Below are 20,548 nucleotides of genomic sequence, written 5' to 3'. Positions count from 1 at the left end.
TAGAGAACCTAGTGGAGTGATGCAGCGACAACAATCTCTCCCTCAATGTCAGCAAAACTAAAGAGCTGGTCATTGACTTCAGGAAGCAAAGTACTGTACACATCCCCTGTCAGCATCAACGGGGCCGAGGTGGAGATGGTTAGCAGTTTCAAATTCCTAGGGGTGCACATCTCCAAAAATCTGTCCTGGTCCACTCACACCGACGCTATCACCAAGAAAGCACAACAGAGCCTATACTTACTCAGGAAACTAAGGAAATTCGGCATGTCCACATTAACCCTTACCAACTTTTACAGATGCACTATAGAAAGCATCCTATCGGGCTGCATCACAGCCTGGTATGGCAACTGCTCGGCCCAGGACCGCAAGGAACTTCAGAGAGTCGGGAACACCGCTCAGTCCATCACACAAACCTGCCTCCCATCCATTGACTCCATCTACACCTCCCGCTGCCGGGGGAAAGCGGGCAGCATAATCAAAGACCCCTCCCACCCGGCTTACTCACTCTTCCAACTTCTTCCATCAGGCAGGAGATACAGAAGTCTGAGAACACGCACGAACAGACTCAAAAAAAGCTTCTTCCCCACTGTTATCAGACTCCTAAATGATCCTCTTATGGACTGACCTCATTAACACTAAATGACCCTCTTATGAACTGAACTGATCTCTTCACATATCTTCTCTACTGAGCAGTACTACACTCCGTATGCTTCACCCGATGCCTGTGTCTATGTATTTACATTGTGTATTTATTGTATGTCCAATATTTTTTCATGTATGGAATGATCTGTCTGGATTGTACGCAGAACAATACTTTTCACTGTACCTCAGTACACGTGACAATAAATCTGAATCATTCAAATCAAATAATTGAAATATAAATCTGGATTCTCTCCCAGAAGGAAGATTGTGTTTCCCCTCTTGTTCCTAGAGCCTATTTAACACTGCGTAGGAACAGGAGTGGACCATTCAGCCCATCCAGCCTGCTCCACCATTCTTGACAAATCATTGGCTGATCATTATTTTCCCCAGTCTCCCCCCGATTTCATCAGTAACCTCAAATGCATTTCTATCGTGGATTTGTTCAATAATTGAGCACACACAGGCCTCTGAGGAAGAGAATTCTGAATACCCACCGCCCAGGGATGTGGATCCGATCCTGAGAAACACAGGATCTTCAGGATCTGACGTTGGGAGGAGGGATCTGTGATGTCAATCTGACCTGGTATTGCCCCTGAAGGGGACTCGGATTCTAATGCATCACATGTCCCAGGGAGTGGCTAAGGAAGGGGCCACGTTACCTGGAAGCAAAGGAGCTATTTCAATACGGGGAGAGCGTGGGCTCAGTGCATTGCTGTGCAGAGGAGCCAGGATAGACATGTGGGCCGAATGGTCTCACTCAGATGAATTAACCAGAAATTTTCACAATCTTGCCGCCTGAATTGGAAGAGTTCACTGTGATCTTTTGGATTGTGTGATGAATAGCTGGCTTTCTGAGCATCTGTTGATTGCTATGGTGCTCTCTTTCAGAAGAAACTCACGCCACCTCATCAAAATGCGGAGAAGGCCGGGTTACGAGGAAACAGGTAAAGTTGAATCTACAATTTGTGCACGTCTGCTACATCACCAGAACCAGCTGCAGGATGTGGGCCTCACTGGTTAGGCTACTGGTCATTGCCCACCCCAGGTTACTCTTTAGAAGGTGGTGGTGAGTTGCCTTCTTGAACCTGAGGTGTAGGTACACCCACTGTGCTGTTAGGGAGGGAGTTCCAGGATGTTGCCTCAGTTTTGTGAGGGCCACGAAGAATCCAGCACGAGTTTTCAGGATACAAAGAAATAACATTTATTTACAATAACATATAGACCACAACAGCAGCAGCAGCAACTTCCCTTGCTGCTCACTCCTCTCTCTCTGCTGGTTACAAACTGGCCAGCTCTATTTATGCAGGGAGTCTGCTAATGATTTCTCCGCCCCCCCCCCCCCCCCCCCCCCCTCACTGGGGAAGGTCATACTCCCAAAGGATTGTGGGATTGTCATTAGTCCCCAGCCAATGGTAAACAGGCAGGCTATAACACCCAGCTACAAAGCTTTGCGCAAGTGAAGGAGACACAGCCGGAGTGATGCACATTCAGAGTGGGAATTGGAACTTGGTAATTTGGTGCAGTGAGGTAATCAGGAAAGGTAAGTGGTAAGTCTAATTCTGCTGTTTTTCAGTTAAAAGTGCAATGTGTAGCTTTGTGTCTGATTGGCTGAAGCTGCCCCCACCCTAATTGCTGAGAGGCAGTTATCTGTCAGTCACCTGAGGCCTGTTTCGGAGCACAAAGGTGCACATTATATTCTCTCTTTGAAGTTTAGGTAGTGTGAGTCACCCTGGTTAGCTGAGGTCTGTATAAAAGACAGACAGAAAGCGCACTGAGTAAGCTTTGCGCAAGCCAAGGAGACACATCCAGAGTGGGAATTTGGAACTTGGTAATTCGGTGCAGAGTGGGAGACGGTGCTTTTTCCCGACTGTTTTGTTCTCTCTCTTTCTTCTGGACTGTAACTTTTAATCAGCAGGGAGAGAACCAGAGAGCATCCTGGGAAGGTACGTGATTTGTATTTATTTTTATTACCTTTTCAAATTGTGTGTGGGGGGGGGGGGTAACTGAAGTGACATCACAGTAAAGCTGTGACCTGATTGGCTGGTTGGGAATCTACACTAAATTTAAAAATTAAGCATTGTTAAACTAATTAAACATAATGACTTAATTATAATTTAGAGGGGAATCTAAGGCAGAGATCGGAGAGTCCTGTATTTAGCTTTCACATTTATAGTAGAAATCTAGTGCTAGTAAACATATAGTTAACTAACTTTTTTTTTTAAATGTTAAATTTAATTTACTAATTAATTGACACAATGTCAGTAAGAGGGGTGCAGAGCTCTGACTGTGAGATGTGGCAGGTCCGGGAGGCTTCCAGTGTCCCTGGAGGCTGCATCTGCAGAAAGTGCACCCAACTGGGGCTCCTCACAGATCGCATGGTTCGGTTGGAGCAGCAGTTGGATGCACTTCGGAGCAGGCAGGTGGCGGAAAGCGTCATAGATAGCAGCTATATAAATGTGGTCACACCCAAGGTACAGGCAGAGAAATGGGTGACCACCAGAAGGGGCAGGCAGTCAGTGCAGGAATCCCCTGTGGTTGTCCCCCTCTCGAACAGGTATACCCCTTTGGATACTGTCGGTGGGAATAGCCTATCAGGGAAAAACAGCAGCAGCCAGAGCAGTGGCACCACGGCTGGCTCTGATGTTCAGAAGGGAGGGTCAAAGCGCAGAAGAGAAATAGTCATAGGGGACACTGTAGTTAGGGGCACATATAGGCGCTTCTGTGGATGTGAAAGAGACTCCAGGATGGTATGTTGCCTCCCTGGTGCCAGGGTCCAGGATGTCTCCGAACGGGTAGCGGGCAACCTGAAGGGGGAGGGCAAACAGGCAGAGGTTGTGGTACATATTGGTACTAACAACATAGGTAGGAAGGGGCATGAGGTCCTGCAGCAGGAGTTCAGGGAGCTAGGCAGAAAGTTAAAAGGCAGGACCTCTAGGGTTGGAATCTCGGGATTACCCCCTGTGCCACGTGCCAGTGAGGCTAGAAATAGGAAGATAGAGCAGCTAAACACGTAGCTAAACAGCTGGTGTAGGAGGGAGGGTTTCTGTTATCTGGACCACTGGGAGCTCTTCCAGGGCAGGTGTGACCTGTATAAGAAGGACGGGTTGCATCTAAACTGGAGAGGCATAAATATCCTGGCCGCGAGGTTTGCTACTGTCACACAGGAGGGTTTGAACTAGTATGGCAGGGGGGTGGGCACCGGAGCAATAGGTCAGAAGGTGAAAGCATTGAGGGAGAACTAGGGAATAGGGCCAATATGGCTCTGAGGAAGAGCAGACAGGGAGATGTTGCTGTAAACAGCGGGTCTGGTGGCCTGAAATGCATATGTTTTAATGCAAGAAGTATTACGTGTAAGGCAGATGAACTTAGAGCTTGGAGTAGTACTTGGAACTATGATGTTGTTGCCATTACAGAGACCTGGTTGAGGGAAGGACAGGATTGGCAGCTAAACGTTCCAGGATTTAGATGTTTCAGGCGGGATAGAGGGGGATGTAAAAGGGGTGGCGGAGTTGCCCTACTGGTTAGGGAGCAGTCCCAGAGGATTGGAAAACAGCAAATGTGACGCCACTGTTTAAAAAGGGAAGTAGACAAAAGATGGGGAATTGGACCGGTTAGCTTAACCTCTGTCGTGGGGAAGATGCTTGAGTCTATTATCAAGAAAGAGATAAGAGGGCACCTCGATAGAAATTATCCCATTGAACGGACGCAGCAATAATTCATGAAGGGCAGGTCAAGCTTGACGAATCTCTTGGAATTCTATGAAGACATTTCGAACAAGGTAGACAAAGGGGGCCCAGTGGCTGTGGTGTATCTAGATTTCCAAAAGGCCTTTGACAAGGTACCGCACAAGAGACTGCTGCATAAGATAAGGATGCATGGTGTTAAGGGTAGAGTACTAGCATGGATAGAGGATTGGTTGTCTAACAGGAAACAAAGAGTGGGAATAAATGAGTGCCATCCTGGCTGGCAATCAGTGACGAGTGGTGTGCCTCAGGGATCGGTGTTGGGACCACAATTATTTACAATTTATATAGACGATTTGGAGTTGGGAACTACATGTCAGATATCCAAGTTTGCAGATGACACGAAGGTATGTGGTAGAGCAAAGTGTACTGAGGACTGTAAAACCTTACAGAGGATCATTGACACATTGAGTGAGTGGGCAAAGGTCTGGCAGATGGAGTATAATATCAATAAGTGTGAAGTCGTGCATTTTGGTAGGAGTAACAATAGAACGGATTATTACTTAAATGGCAAAAAGCTGCAGCATGCTGCTATGCAGAGGGACCTGGGTGTACTTGTGCATGAGTCACAGAAGGTTGGTCTGCAGGTGCAACAAGTAATTTGGAAGGCAAATGGAATTTTGTCCTTCGTTGCGAAGGGGATTGAGTTTAAAAGTAGAGAGGTAATGTTGCAGTTGTACAAGGTGCTGGTGAGGCCACACCTGGAGTACTGTGTGCAGTTTTGGTCTCCACACTTGAGAAAGGATGTGCTAGCACTAGAGGGGGTGCAGAGGAGGTTCACTAGGCTGATTCCGGAGTTGAGGGGGTTATCGTATGAGGAGAGGCTGAGTAGATTGAAATTAAATGAAAATCGCTTATTGTCACGAGTAGGCTTCAATGAAGTTACTGTGAAAAGCCCCTAGTCACCACATTCCGGCGCCTGTCCAGGGAGGCTGGTACGGGAATTATATTCACTGGGATTCAGATGGTTGAGGGGGGATCTAACAGAAACATATAAAATTTTGAAGGGAATGGATAAGATAGAAGTAGAAAGGATGTTTCCACTGGTAGGTGAAAGTAGGACAAGAGGGCATAGCCTCAAGATTAGGGGGAGCAGATTTAGGACTGAATCAAGGAGGAACTTCTTCACTCAGAGGGGGGTTAAAGTATGGAATTCCCTACCGAAAGGAGTAGTAGACTCTACTTCATTGAATATATTTAAAGATAGGGTAGATGTTTTTTGAAAAGTAAAGGAATTACGGGACATGGTGAGAATGAGGGTAAGTGGTTCTGAGACCACGAAAAGATCAGCCATGATCTTATAGAATGGCGGAGCAGGCTCGAAGGGCCGGACGGTCTACTTCTGCTCCTAGTTCTTATGTTCTTATATCACAGCTGCACTGCGGGAGGACACCTCAGAGGGCAGCGAGGCTATATGGGTAGAGATCAGGAATAAGAAGGGTGCAGACACAATGTTGGGGGTTTACTACAGGCCTCCCAACAGCCAGCGGGAGATAGAGGAGCAGATAGGTAGACAGATTTTGGAAAAGCGTAAAAACAACAGAGTTGTTGTGATGGGAGACTTCAACTTTCCCAATATTGACTGGGACTCACTTAGTGCTAGGGGCCTGGACGGGGCAGAGTTTGTAAGGAGCATCGAGGAGGGCTTCTTAAAACAATATGTAGATAGTCCAACTAGGGAAGGGGCTGTACTGGACCTGCTATTGGGGAATGAGCCCGGCCAGGTGGTAGAAGTTTCAGTCGGGGAGCATTTCGGGAACAGTGACCACAATTCAGTAAGTTTTAAAGTGCTGGTGGACAAGGATAAGAGTGGTCCGAGGGTGAATGTGCTAAATTGGGGGAAGGCTAATTATAACAATATTAGGCAGGAACTGAAGAACCCAGATTGGGGGAGGATGTTTGAGGGGAAATCAACATCTGACATGTGGGAGGCTTTCAAATGTCAGTTGAAAGGAATTCAGTATCGGCATTTTCCTGTGCGGAAGAATGATAAATACGGCAAATTTTGGGAACCTTGGATAACGAGATATATTGTAGGCCTCGACAAAAAGAAAAAGGAGGCATTTGTCAGGGCTAGAAGGTTGGGAACAGATGAAGCCTGTGTGGAATATAAGGAAAGTAGGAAGGAACTTAAGCAAGGAGTCAGAAGGGCTAAAAGGGGTCACGAAAAGTCATTGGCAAATAAGGTTAAGGAAAATCCCAAGGCTTTTTACACGTACATAAAAAGCAAGAGGGTAGCCAGGGAAAGGGTTGGCCCACTGAAGGATAGGCGAGGGAATCTATGTGAGGAGCCTGAAGAAATGGGCGAGGTACTAAATTAATACTTTGCATCAGTATTCACCAAAGAGAAGGAATTGGTGGATGTTGAGTCTGGAGAAGGGTGTGTAGATAGCCTGGGTCACATTGAGATCCAAAAAGACGATGTGTTGGGCGTCTTGAAAAATATTAAGGTAGATAAGTCCCCAGGGCCGCATGGGATCTACCCCAGAATACTGAAGGAGGCAAGAGAGAAAATTGCTGAGGCCTTAACAGAAATCTTTGTATCCTCAATGTCTTCAGGTGATGTCCCGGAGGACTGGAGAATAGCCAATGTTGTCCCTTTGTTTAAGAAGGGTTGCAAGGATAATCCAGGGAACTACAGGCCGGTGAGCCTTACGTCAGTGGTAGGGAAATTACTGGAGAGAATTCTTCGAGACAGGATCTACTCCCATTTGGAAGCAAATGGACATATTAGTGAGAGGCAGCACGGTTTTGTGAAGGGGAGGTCCTGTCTCACTAAGTTGATAGAGTTTTTCAAAGAGGTCACAAAGATGATTGATGCAGGTAGGGCAGTGGATGTTGTCTATATGGACTTCAGTAAGGCCTTTGACAAGGTCCCTCATGGTGGACTGGTACAAAAGGTGAAGTCACACGGAATCAGGGGTGAGCTGGCAAGATGGATACAGAACTGGCTCGGTCATAGAAGGCAGAGAGTAGCAATGGAAGGGTGCTTTTCTGATTGTAGGTCTGTGACGAGTGGTGTTCCGCAGGGATCAGTGCTGGGACCTTTGCTGTTCGTAGTATATATAAATGATTTGGAGGAAATGTAACCGGTCTGATTGGTAAGTTTGCGGACGACACAAAGGTAGGTGGAATTGCGGATAGCGATGAGGACTGTCAGAGGATACAGCAGGATTTAGATTGTTTGGAGACTTGGGAGGAGAGATGGCAGATGGAGTTTAATCCAGACAAATGTGAGGTAATGCATTTTGGATGGTCTAATGCAGATAGGGAATATACAGTGAATGGTAGAACCCTCAAGAGTATTGACAGTCAGAGAGATCTAGGTGTACAGGTCCACAGGTTACTGAAAAGGGCAACACAGGTGGAGAAGGTAGTCAAGAAGGCATACGGCATGCTTGCCTTCATTGGCCGGGGCATTGAGTATAAGAATTGGCAAGTCATGTTGCAGCTGTATAGAACCTTAGTTAGGCCACACTTGGAGTATTGTGTTCAATTCTGGTCGCCACACTACCAGAAGGATGTGGAGGCTTTAGAGAGGGTGCAGAAGAGATTTACTAGGATGTTGCCTGGTATGGAGGGCATTAGCTATGAGGAGAGGTTGAATAAACTTTGTTTATTCTCACTGGAACGACGGAGGTTGGGGGGTGACCTGATAGAGGTCAACAAAATTATGAGGGGCATAGACAGAGTGGATAGTCAGAGCTTTTTCCCAAGGTAGAGGGGTCAATTATTAGGGGGCATTGGTTTTACAGTGCAAGGGGCAAGGTTTAGAGGAGATGTACGAGGCAGTTTTTTTACACAGAGGGTAGTGGGTGCCTGGAACTTGCTGCTGGAGGAGGTGGTGGAAGCAGGGACGATAGTGATATTTAAGGGGCATCTTGACAAATACATGAATAGGATGGGAATAGAGGGATACGGACCCCAGAAGTGTAGAAGATTTTAGTTTAGACGGGCAGCATGGTTGGCACGGGCTTGGAGGGCCGAAGGGCCTGTTCCTGTGCTGTACCTTTCTTTGTTTTTTGTTCTTTTGACAGTGAAGGAATGGCCGATATATTTCCCAGTCAGGGTGATGAGTGACTGGGACGGGAGCCTCCAGGTGGTGGGGTTCCCAGGTATCTGCTGCTCTTGTCCTTCTAGACGGTAGTGGTGGTGGGTTTGGAAGGTGTTGGATTTGGGAGGTTGTAGATTAAGTAGGTTGTGGATTAGGGACTCACTGTCCTGCTCAACAGGGTGTGAATATTGAAACAGCTCTGTCTGGGAGTCAGAGTTGAATTGTCCCACACGGGCACACAATACGATGTTTCACAGTTTCTTTATTTGCTGGCTGTCTGCCCTCTTTCCCTGACCCCCCACCCCCAGGCTCTGCACACCCACCTGCACCTGAATCTCAGGCTTGCTGCACCCACTCAGTGTTGGATTTTGCTAATCCGTCCCCTTTCTGTTTTCAGAGGTGGAATCGGAACATGAAAGGAGAGAGTCTCCTTCACAGGGCCTGTATCAGTGGAAATTTCAAACTGGCCTCATCTCTCATTGACAAGGTACGGTATCAGATGGCATATCCAGCGCATCTCATCCGCACATACCCCAAATCTCACGGATTGGTTGATCGATTGATTTGATTCATTGCCACATGTACCGAAGTACAGTGAAAAGTATTTTTCTGTGGCCGAGGGAGCGTACACAGTGCGTACATAGAACATAGAAAATACAGTACAGAAAGAAGCCATTCGGCCCATCGAGTCTGCACCAACCCACTTAAGCCCTCACTTCCACCCTATCCCCGTAACCCAATAACCCCTCCTAACCTTTTTGGTCACTAAGGGCAATTTATCGTGGCCAATCCACCTAACCTGCACGTCTTTGGACTATGGGAGGAAACTGGAGCACCCGGAGGAAACTCACGCAGACACGGGGAGAACATGCAGACTCCGCACAGACAGCGACCCAGCGGGGAATCGAACCTGGGACCCTGGAGCTGTGCTACCGTGCTGCCCACAAAGTAGACTAAAACGAATAATCGACAGAGTACATCGATAATGGTACATCGACAAACAGTGATTGGCTACAGTGTTGAATAAGGGGCCAAACAAAGCAAATACATGAGCAAGAGCAGCATAGGGCGTCGTGAATAGTCTTCTTACAGGGAACAGATCAGTCCGAGGGGGAGTCATTGAGGAGTCTTGTAGCTGTGGGGAAGAAGCTGTTCCTATGCCTGGATGTGCAGGTCTTCAGACCTCTGTACCTTCTGCCTGATGGAAGGGTCTGGAAGAAGGCAATGCCTGGGTGGGAGGGGTCTCTGACAATGCTGCCTGCCTTCCTGAGGCAGCGGGAGGTGTAGACAGAATCAATGTGGCAGAAAAATGCTGATCCCATTCTGTAAATCAGTACTGAGGGAGTGCCGCACTGTCAGAGGGTCAGTACTGAGGGAGTGCTGCACTGTCAGAGGGCCAGTACTGAGGGAGTGCCTCACTGTCAGAGGGTCAGTACTGAGGGAGTGCTGCACTGTCAGAGGGTCAGTACTGAGGGAGTGCTGCACTGTCAGAGGGTCAGTACTGAGGGAGTGCCGCACTGTCAGAGGGTCAGTACTGAGGGAGTGCTGCACTGTCTGAGGGTCAGTACTGAGGGAGTGCTGCACTGTCAGAGGGTCAGTACTGAGGGAGTGCCGCACTGTCAGAGGGTCAGTACTGAGGGAGTGCCGCACTGTCAGAGGGTCAGTACTGAGGGAGTGCTGCACTGTCAGAGGGTCAGTACTGAGGGAGTGCCGCACTGTCAGAGGGTCAGTACTGAGGGAGTGCCGCACTGTCAGAGGGTCAGTACTGAGGGAGTGCAGCACTGTCAGAGGGTCAGTACTGAGGGAGTGCCGCACTGTCAGAGGGTCAGTACTGAGGGAGTGCCGCACTGTCAGAGGGTCAGTACTGAGGGAGTGCCGCACTGTCAGAGGGTCAGTACTGAGGGAGTGCCTCACTGTCAGAGGGTCAGTACTGAGGGAGTGCTGCACTGTCAGAGGGTCAGTACTGAGGGAGTGCTGCACTGTCATAGGGTCAGTACTGAGGGAGTGCCACACTGTTGGGTTCACACTGACGCCTTGTCTGCCTCTCAGTTTGGGGTTAAGTGCTCTGCCATTGTCCTGCCCTATATTAACCCTTTCAGCTGAGTGAATTCCCGATTGCTGCCTCCGTTCACTGTCCTTGTCTGTGTGAAGCAGGACATGGGCAGGTAGGGAGCAGAGGGAGTGCGTTTGGCAAATATATAAACACTAATCTGTGTGTGAATCGCTCTCTCTAGGATCACCCGCTAATTATGCGGGATTATGCAGGCTGGACTCCTCTTCACGAAGCTTGTAACCATGGCCATCTGGGTAAGACATTCACAATAGCTTCACACACAATGTCTGGAATGTTCCGGCCGCACCGCCACAGGATCTGTGGGAGAAATGGTGCCATTACCAAATGTCCATGGACTTTGAGCCGAGCGGCCAGTTCCCACGGTGGGATCGCGGCCAATGGCCGTGTGAGAGCTAAACGGCAGAGCCGGCTTGGAGAGGGGTGACACAGCAGGATCGTGGGGGGGGGGGGGGGAATGGCTTCCGACGTCGGATCGCGATGCTCCGCCCCCTCCATATCGGCATCATTGGGACGCGCGCAGCCTCAAGGCCGTTGGCGCGTCATCAGCCGGCCCACCCGCACCGCCCACCGCCGACGGCCCGAGTGCCTGACGGCGGAGAAAGCGGCGTTCCGACTGCGCTCAGAGTCCAGCGGCCGCCGAACTCGGCTGGTATCCGTGCCGCTGACCGGGGGGGCGGGCGCTGCTCCTCGGGCTGGGGGGGGGGGCAGCTCCTCGGGCTGGGGGGGGGCTGCTCCTCGGGCTGGGGGGGGGGTTGCTCCTCGGGCTGGGGGGGGGCTGCTCCTCGGGCTGAGGGGCGGGCGCTGCTCCTCGGGCTGGGGGGGGGGCTGCTCCTCGGGCTGGGGGGGGCTGCTCCTCGGGCTGGGGGGGGGGGGCTGCTCCTCGGGCTGGGGGGGGGGCTGCTCCTCGGGCTGGGGGGGGGGGCTGCTCCTCGGGCTGGGGTGGGGGGGGCTGTTCCTCGGGCTGGGGGGGGGCAGCTCCTCGGGCTGGGGGGGGGGCGCTGCTCCTCGGGCTGGGGGGGGGGCGCTGCTCCTCGAGCTGGGGGGGGGGGCGCTGCTCCTCGGGCTGGGGGGGGCAGCTCCTCGGGCTGGGGGGGGGGGCTGCTCCTCGGGCTGGGGTGGGGGGGGGCTGCTCCTCGGGCTGGAGGGGGGGCTGCTCCTCGGGCTGGGGGGGGCTGCTCCTCGGGCTGGGGGGGGCGCTGCTCCTCGGGCTGGGGGGAGGCTGCTCCTCGGGCTGGGGGGGGCGCTGCTCCTCGGGCTGGGGGGGGGCTGCTCCTCGGGCTGGGGGGGGAGGGGGGCTGCTCCTCGGGCTGGGGGGGGCGCTGCTCCTCGGGCTGGGGGGGGGCTGCTCCTCGGGCTGGGGGGGTGGGCGCTGCTCCTCGGGCTGGGGGGGGGGGGAGGGGCTGTTCCTCGGGCTGGGGGGGCGGGGCTGGGGGGGGCTGCTCCTCGGGCTGGGGGGGCTGCTCCTCGGGCTGGGGGGGGCGCTGCTCCTCGGGCTGGGGGGGGGGCGCTGCTCCTCGGGCTGGGGGGGGGCGGCTCCTCGGGCTGGGGGGGCGGGGCTGGGGGGGGGGGGCTGCTTCTCGGGCTGGGTGGGGGCTGCTCCTCGGGCTGGGGGGGGGCGCTGCTCCTCGGGCGGGGGGGGCGCTGCTCCTCGGGCTGGGAGGGCTGCTCCTCGGGGGCTGGGGGGGGGCGCTGCTCCTCGGGCTGGGGGGGGCGCTGCTCCTCGGGCTGGGGGGGGGGCTGCTCCTCGGGCTGGGGGGGGGGGGCTGCTCCTCGGGCTGGGGGGGCGCTGCTCCTCGGGCTGGGGGGGGCTGCTCCTCGGGCTGGGGGGGGGGCGCTGCTCCTCGGGCTGGGGGGGGGCTGCTCCTCGGGCTGGGGCTGCTCCTCGGGCTGGTGGGGGGGGCTGCTCCTTGGGCTGGGGGGTGGGCGCTGCTCCTCGGGCTGGGGGGGGCTGCTCCTCGGGGGCTGGGTGGGGGGCGCTGCTCCTCGGGCTGGGGGGGGGCGCTGCTCCTCGGGCTGGGGGGGGGGGGCGCTGCTCCTCGGGCTGGGGGGGGGGGGGATGGATTCTTTCACAGGATGTGAAAGCACTAGTGATAATTTACCGAAATTCACTAGACTCTGGGGTGGTCCCGGTGGATTGGAAATTAGCAAACGTGACGCCACTTTTTTAAAAAGGAGGTAGGCAGAAAGCAGGAAATTATAGGCCAGTGAGTTTAACTTCGGTAGTAGGGAAGATGCTGGAATCTATCATCAAGGAAGAAATTGCGAGGCATCTGGATAGAAATTGTCCCATTGGGCAGACGCAGCATGGGTTCGTTAAAGGCAGGTCATGCCTAACTAATTTAGTGGAATCTTTTGAGGACATTACCAGTGCAGTAGATAACGGGGAGCCGATGGATGTGGTATATCTGGATTTCCAGAAAGCCTTTGACAAGGTGCCACACAAAAGGTTGCTGCATAAGATAAAGATGCATGGCATTAAGGGTAAAGTAGTAGCATGGATAGAGGATTGGTTAATTAATCGAAAGCAAAGAGTGGGGATTAATGGGTGTTTCTCTGGTTGGCAATCAGTAGCTAGTGGTGTCCCTCAGGGATCCGTGTTGGGCCCACAATTGTTCACAATTTACATAGATGATTTGGAGTTGGGGACAAAGGGCAATGTGTCCAAGTTTGCGGATGACACTAAGATGAGTGGTAAAGCAAAAAGTGCAGAGGGGGGATCTTATAGAAACATTTAAAATTATGAAGGGAATAGATAGGATAGATGCGGGCAGGTTGTTTCCACTGGCGGGTGACAGCAGAACTAGGGGACATAGCCTCAAAATAAGGGGAAGTAGATTTAGGACTGAGTTTAGGAGGAACTTCTTCACCCAAAGGGTTGTGAATCTATGGAATTCCTTGCCCAGTGAAGCAGTTGAGGCTCCTTCATTACATGTTTTTAAGATAAAGATAGATAGCTTTTTGAAGAATAAAGGGATTAAGGGTTATGGTGTTCGGGCCGGAAAGTGGAGCTGAGTCCACAAAAGATCAGCCATGATCTCATTGAATGGTGGAGCAGGCTCGAGGGGCCAGATGGCCTACTCCTGCTCCTAGTTCTTATGTTCTTAAGTGAGGGTCACTGGTTCGACCAGCATTTATTGCCCATCCCTAATTGCCCCTTCAGAAGGTGTGTGTGGCTGGGATGAGTGTGTGTGGGGAGTGTAATGTGTGTGTGCGGCTGGGATGAGTGTGTGCGGGGAGTGTAATGTGTGTGTGTGGCTGGTATGAGTGTGTGTGGGGAGTGTAATGTGTGTTTGCGGCTGGGATGAGTGTGTGTGGGGAGTGTAATGTGTGTGAGCGGCCGGGATGAGTGTGTATGGGGAGTATAATGTGTGTTTGCGGCTGGGATGAGTGTGTGTGGGGAGTGTAATGTGTGTGTGCGGCTGGGATGAGTGTGTGTGGGGAGTATAATGTGTGTTTGCGGCTGGGATGAGTGTGTGTGGGGAGTATAATGTGTGTGTGGGGCTGGGATGAGTGTGTGTGGGGAGTATAATGTGTGTGTGCGGCTGGGATGAGTGTGTGTGGGGAGTATAATGTGTGTGTGAGAACACAATCTCAGACTGAAGGGACGATCCTTTAAAACAGAAATGAGGAGTAATTTCTTCAGCCAGAGGGTGGTGAATCTGTGGAACTCTTTGCCGCAGAAGGCTGTGGAGACCAAATCACTGAGTGTCTTTAAGACAGAGATAGATAGGTTGTTGATTAATAAGGGGATCAGGGGTTATGGGGAGAAGGCAGGAGAATGGGGATGAGAAAAATATCAGCCATAATTGAATGGCAGAGCAGACTCGATGGGCGGAGTGGCCTCATTCTGATCCTATGCTGGGCATTTATAAGTGAGGTTAGTTTCAATTTAAAAATACTTTCACTCAAATCGACGTGTAATTTTTCTGTTTGCAAAGCTCACTTGTGTGCACTGAAATAAAAGGGATCCCAGGTGCTGTGCTCCAATAGAATGTACACGGGACTGTTGTTTGAGGTGCTTGTGAGCTGCAAGTCTTTTGGATGTTGGGGTGTGGATATCGGGCTAGTGTAGTGTCTGAGTGTTCAGCATAACGAGAATAATGGCGGGGCTGGAGAACATTAAATCCATATTGTCGTGGAGAGGGTTTCATGAAGGCAGAACTATGCGTAGAGTCTGAGAGAGGGCAACGTGAAGACAGCACCGAGGTAGAGCCAGATTGGAGATATGTATGTCGTTGTGTATTAACAACAAGCAGTTTCTGTTCAACCATTCCTACCTCCAGGCATGGCGCTGTTCCCCGGACGCCAGCAGCCTCCATTCCTGTGAGGAACATTGAAGCTCCCACGGTGGTGTGACGTTGGAGTTAACGGGTTTGGAAACCGTGGACGCACCAGGGCCCATGATCCCTCTCCCTGGTCCTTATCAGTATTGGGTGGGCCTGGCTGAATGGGTCACAGATACATGACCGGTCCGTTATTCTTCATATCTTTCGATATCCAGAAAACGATGGAATGAGCCGGAGCTGCGGGAATTCATTGTGCTGTTTGCGTTTACAGACATTGTCCGCCTGCTCCTGGATTCCGGAGCCCCTGTGAACAATGTGGATGACACGATCTGTGAGGGAATCTCGCCACTCCACGATGCTCTGAGTAACGGACACCTGGAGATCGCAGAGCTGCTGATTGACAGAGGAGCGAGTCTAACCAGGCGGGATACTGAGGTGAGTCGCTCTGTGAGAGGCACTGTGCCAGAGGGAGACACTGTGCCAGAGGGAGACACTGTGCCAGAGGGAGACACTGTGCCAGAGGGAGACACTGTCCCAGAGGGAGACACTGTCCCAAAGGGAGACGCTGTCCCAGAGACACTGTCCCAGAGACACAGTCCCAGAGGGAGACACTGTCCCAGAGACACTGTCCCAGAGACACTGTCCCAGAGACATTGTCCCAGAGACACTGTCCCAGAGACACTGTCCCAGAGACACTGTCCCAGAGACACTGTCCCAGAGACTCTGTCCCAGAGGGAGACACTGTCCCAGAGACACTGTCCCAGAGACTCTGTCCCAGAGGGAGACACTGTCCCAGAGGGAGACACTGTCCCAGAGACACTGTCCCAGAGACGCTGTCCCACAGGGAGACACTGTCCCAGAGGGAGACGCTGTCCCAGAAACACTGTTCCAGAGTCGCTGTCCCAGAGACACTGTCCCAGAGACAATGTCCCAGAGGGAGACACTGTCCCAGAGGGAGACACTGTCCCAGAGACACTGTCCCAGAGACACTGTCCCAGAGGGAGACACTGTCCCAGAGACGCTGTCCCAGAGGGAGACACTGTCCCAGAGACACTGTCCCAGAGACACTGTCCCAGAGACGCTGTCCCAGAGACACTGTCCCAGAGACACTGTCCCAGAGACACTGTCCCAGAGGGAGACACTGTCTCAGAGACACTGTGCCAGAGGGAGACACTGTCCCAGAGACACTGTCCCAGAGGGAGACACTGTCCCAGAGACGCTGTTCCAGAGACACTGTCCCAGAGACACTGTCCCAGAGGGAGACACTGTCCCAGAGACACTGTCCCAGAGACACTGTCCCAGAGACACTGTCCCAGAGGGAGACACTGTCCCAGAGACACTGTCCCAGAGACACTGTCCCAGAGGGAGACACTGTCCCAGAGACACTGTCCCAGAGACACTGTCCCAGAGGGAGACACTGTCCCAGAGGGAGTCACTGTCCCAGAGACGCTGTCCCAGAGACACTGTCCCAGAGGGAGACACTGTCCCAGAGACAGACACTGTCCCAGAGACACTGTCCCAGAGACACTGTCCCAGAGACACTGTCCCAGAGGGAGACACTGTCCCAGAGGGAGACACTGTCCCAGAGGGAGACACTGTACCAGAGACACTGTCCCAGAGGGAGACACTGTCCCAGAGACACTGTCCCAGAGGGTGACACTGTCCCAGAGACACTGTCCCAGAGACACTGTCCCAGAGACACTGTCCCAGAGGGAGACACTGTCTCAGAGACACTGTGCCAGAGGGAGACACTGTCCCAGAGACACTGTCCCAGAGGGAGACGCTGTCCCAGAGACACTGTGCCAGAGACACTGTGCCAGAGGGAGACACTGTCCCAGAGGGAGACACTGTTCCAGAGACGCTGTCCCAGAGACGCTGTCCCAGAGACGCTGACCCAGAGACTCTGTCCCAGAGGGAGACACTGTCCCAGAGACACTGTCCCAGAGGGAGACACTGTCCCAGAGACACTGTCCCAGAGGGAGACACTGTCCCAGAGACGCTGTCCCAGAGACGCTGACCCAGAGACTCTGTCCCAGAGACACTGTTCCAGAGACACTGTCCCAGAGGGAGACACTGTTCCAGAGACGCTGTCCCAGAGGGAGACACTGTTCCAGAGACGCTGTCCCAGAGGGAGACACTGTTCCAGAGACACTGTCCCAGAGGGAGACACTGTCCCAGAGACGCTGTCCCAGAGACGCTGACCCAGAGACTCTGTCCCAGAGGGAGACACTGTCCCAGAGACACTGTCCCAGAGGGAGACACTGTTCCAGAGACACTGTCCCAGAGACACTGTCCCAGAGACACTGTCCCAGAGACACTGTGCCAGAGGGAGACACTGTTCCAGAGACACTGTCCCAGAGACACTGTCCCAGAGACACTGTCCCAGAGACACTGTGCCAGAGGGAGACACTGTCCCAGAGACACTGTGCCAGAGGGAGACACTGTCCCAGAAACGCTGTCCCAGAAACGCTGTCCCAGAGACGCTGTCCCAGAGACACTGTCCCAGAGACACTGTTCCAGAGACACTGTCCCAGAGACACTGTTCCAGAGACACTGTCCCAGAGACACTGTCCCAGAGACACTGTCCCAGAGACATTGTCCCAGAAACGCTGTCCCAGAGGGAGACACTGTCCCAGAGACACTGTCCCAGAGGGAGACACTGTCCCAGAGACACTGTCCCAGAGTCACTGTCCCAGAGACACTGTCCCAGAGACACTGTCCCAGAGGGAGACACTGTCCCAGAGGGAGACACTGTCCCAGAGACGCTATCCCAGAGGGATACACTGTCCCAGAGGGAGACACTGTCCCAGAGACTCTGTCCCAGAGGGAGACACTGTCCCAGAGACGCTGTCCCAGAGACACTGTCCCAGAGGGAGACACTGTCCCAGAGACACTGTCCCAGAGACACTGTCCCAGAGACACTGTCCCAGAGGGAGACACTGTCCCAGAGACACTGTGCCAGAGGGAGACACTGTCCCAGAGACACTGTCCCAGAGACACTGTCCCAGAGACACTGTCCCAGAGGGAGACACTGTCCCAGGGACACTGTGCCAGAGGGAGACACTGTCCCAGAGACACTGTCCCAGAGACACTGTCCCAGAGGGAGACACTGTCCCAGAGACACTGTCCCAGAGGGAGACACTGTCCCAGAGACACTGTGCCAGAGGGAGACACTGTCCCAGAGACGCTGTCCCAGAGACACTGTGCCAGAGGGAGACACTGTCCCAGAGACACTGTCCCAGAGACACTGTCCCAGAGACGCTGTTCCAGAGACACTGTCCCAGAGACTCTGTCCCAGAGGGAGACACTGTCCCAGAGACACTGTCCCAGAGGGAGACACTGTCCCAGAGACACTGTCCCAGAGACACTGTCCCAGAGACACTGTCCCAGAGGGAGACACTGTCCCAGAGACACTGTCCCAGAGACCCCGTGCTGTACCTGCCCTGGGAGTGTTTGATGGGACAGTGTAGAGGGAGCTTTACTCTGTATCTAACCCCATGCTGTACCTGCCCTGGGAGTGTTTGATGGGGACAGTGTAGAGGGAGCTTTACTCTGTATCTAACCCTGTGCTGTACCTGTCCTGGGAGTGTTTGATGGGGACAGTGTAGCGGGAGCTTTACTCTGTATCTAACCCTGTGCTGTAGCTGTCCTGGGAGTGTTTGATGGGGACAGTGTAGAGGGAGCTTTACTCTGTATCTAACCCCGTGCAGTCCCTGTCCTGGGAGTGTTTAATGGGGACAGTGTAGAGGGAGCTTTACTCTGTATCTAACCCCTTGCTGTACCTGCCCTGGGAGTGTTTGATGGGGACAGTGTAGAGGGAGCTTTACTCTGTATCTAACCCCATGCTGTACCTCTCCTGGGAGTGTTTGATGAGGACAGTGTGGAGGGAGCTTTACTCTGTATCTAACCCCGTGCTGTACTTGTCCTGGGAGTGTTTGATGGGGACAGTGTAGAGGGAGCTTTACTCTGTATCTAACCCCGTGCTGTACCTGCCCTGGGAGTGTTTGATGGGGACAGTGTAGAGAGAGCTTTACTCTGTATCTAACCCCGTGCTGTACCTGTCCTGGGAGTGTTTGATGGGGACAGTGTAGAGAGAGCTTTACTCTGTATCTAACCCCGTGCTGTACCTGTCCTGGGAGTGTTTGATGGGGACAGTGTAGAGGGAGCTTTACTCTGTATCTAACCCCGTGCTGTACCTGTCCTGGGAGTGTTTGATGGGGACAGTGTAGAGGGAGCTTTACTCTGTACCTAACCCCGTGCTGAACCTGCCCTGGGAGAGTTTGATGGGGACAGTGTAGAGGAAGCTTTACTCTGTATCTAACCCCGTGCTGTACCTGTCCTGGGAGTGTTTGATGGGGACAGTGTAGAGAGAGCTTTACTCTGTATCTAACCCCGTGCTGTACCTGTCCTGGGAGTGTTTGATGGGGACAGTGTAGAGGGAGCTTTACTCTGTATCTAACCCCGTGCTGTACCTGTCCTGGGAGTGTTTGATGGGGACAGTGTAAAGGAAGCTTTACTCTGTATCTAACCCCGTGCTGTACCTGTCCTGGGAGTGTTTGATGGGGACAGTGTAGAGGGAGCTTTACTCTGTATCTAACCCCGTGCTGTACCTGTCCTGGGAGTGTTTGATGGGGACAGTGTAGAGGGAGCTTTACTCTGTATCTAACCCTGTGCTGTACCTGTCCTGGGAGTGTTTGATGGGGACAGTGTAGAGGGAGCTTTACTCTGTATCTAACCCCGTGCTGTACCTGTCCTGGGAGTGTTTGATGGGGACAGTGTAGAGGGAGCTTTACTCTGTATCTAACCCCGTGCTGTACCTGCCCTGGGAGTGTTTGATGGGACAGTGTAGAGGGAGCTTTACTCTGTATCTAACCCCATGCTGTACCTGCCCTGGGAGTGTTTGATGGGGACAGTGTAGAGGGAGCTTTACTCTGTATCTAACCCTGTGCTGTACCTGTCCTGGGAGTGTTTGATGGGGACAGTGTAGCGGGAGCTTTACTCTGTATCTAACCCTGTGCTGTAGCTGTCCTGGGAGTGTTTGATGGGGACAGTGTAGAGGGAGCTTTACTCTGTATCTAACCCCGTGCAGTCCCTGTCCTGGGAGTGTTTAATGGGGACAGTGTAGAGGGAGCTTTACTCTGTATCTAACCCCTTGCTGTACCTGCCCTGGGAGTGTTTGATGGGGACAGTGTAGAGGGAGCTTTACTCTGTATCTAACCCCATGCTGTACCTCTCCTGGGAGTGTTTGATGAGGACAGTGTGGAGGGAGCTTTACTCTGTATCTAACCCCGTGCTGTACTTGTCCTGGGAGTGTTTGATGGGGACAGTGTAGAGGGAGCTTTACTCTGTATCTAACCCCGTGCTGTACCTGCCCTGGGAGTGTTTGATGGGGACAGTGTAGAGAGAGCTTTACTCTGTATCTAACCCCGTGCTGTACCTGTCCTGGGAGTGTTTGATGGGGACAGTGTAGAGAGAGCTTTACTCTGTATCTAACCCCGTGCTGTACCTGTCCTGGGAGTGTTTGATGGGGACAGTGTAGAGGGAGCTTTACTCTGTATCTAACCCCGTGCTGTACCTGTCCTGGGAGTGTTTGATGGGGACAGTGTAGAGGGAGCTTTACTCTGTATCTAACCCCGTGCTGAACCTGCCCTGGGAGTGTTTGATGGGGACAGTGTAGAGAGAGCTTTACTCTGTATCTAACCCCGTGCTGTACCTGTCCTGGGAGTGTTTGATGGGGACAGTGTAGAGA

At 52.7% G+C, this 20,548-nt stretch overlaps 1 protein-coding gene across 1 annotated transcript in view; it reads left to right on the top strand.

Moving 5' to 3' along the window:
* The first annotated feature begins 1,255 nt into the window (after positions 1-1,255).
* Positions 1,256-20,548, top strand: part of LOC119961324 (tonsoku-like protein) — a 69,246-nt gene continuing 49,953 nt past the window's right edge. Inside the window, exons 1-5 of the mRNA XM_038788718.1 lie at positions 1,256-1,337; positions 1,531-1,586; positions 8,837-8,926; positions 10,674-10,746; positions 15,071-15,234. Of these exons, the coding sequence (XP_038644646.1) occupies positions 1,256-1,337; positions 1,531-1,586; positions 8,837-8,926; positions 10,674-10,746; positions 15,071-15,234 (465 nt within the window). The remainder of the gene's footprint in view (positions 1,338-1,530; positions 1,587-8,836; positions 8,927-10,673; positions 10,747-15,070; positions 15,235-20,548) is intronic.

This window comes from Scyliorhinus canicula, unplaced genomic scaffold, assembly GCF_902713615.1.
Source record: "Scyliorhinus canicula unplaced genomic scaffold, sScyCan1.1, whole genome shotgun sequence".
Taxonomy (NCBI): domain Eukaryota; kingdom Metazoa; phylum Chordata; class Chondrichthyes; order Carcharhiniformes; family Scyliorhinidae; genus Scyliorhinus; species Scyliorhinus canicula.
Note: the sequence above shows the minus strand (reverse complement) of the source record. Positions and strands in the feature narration are given on the sequence as shown.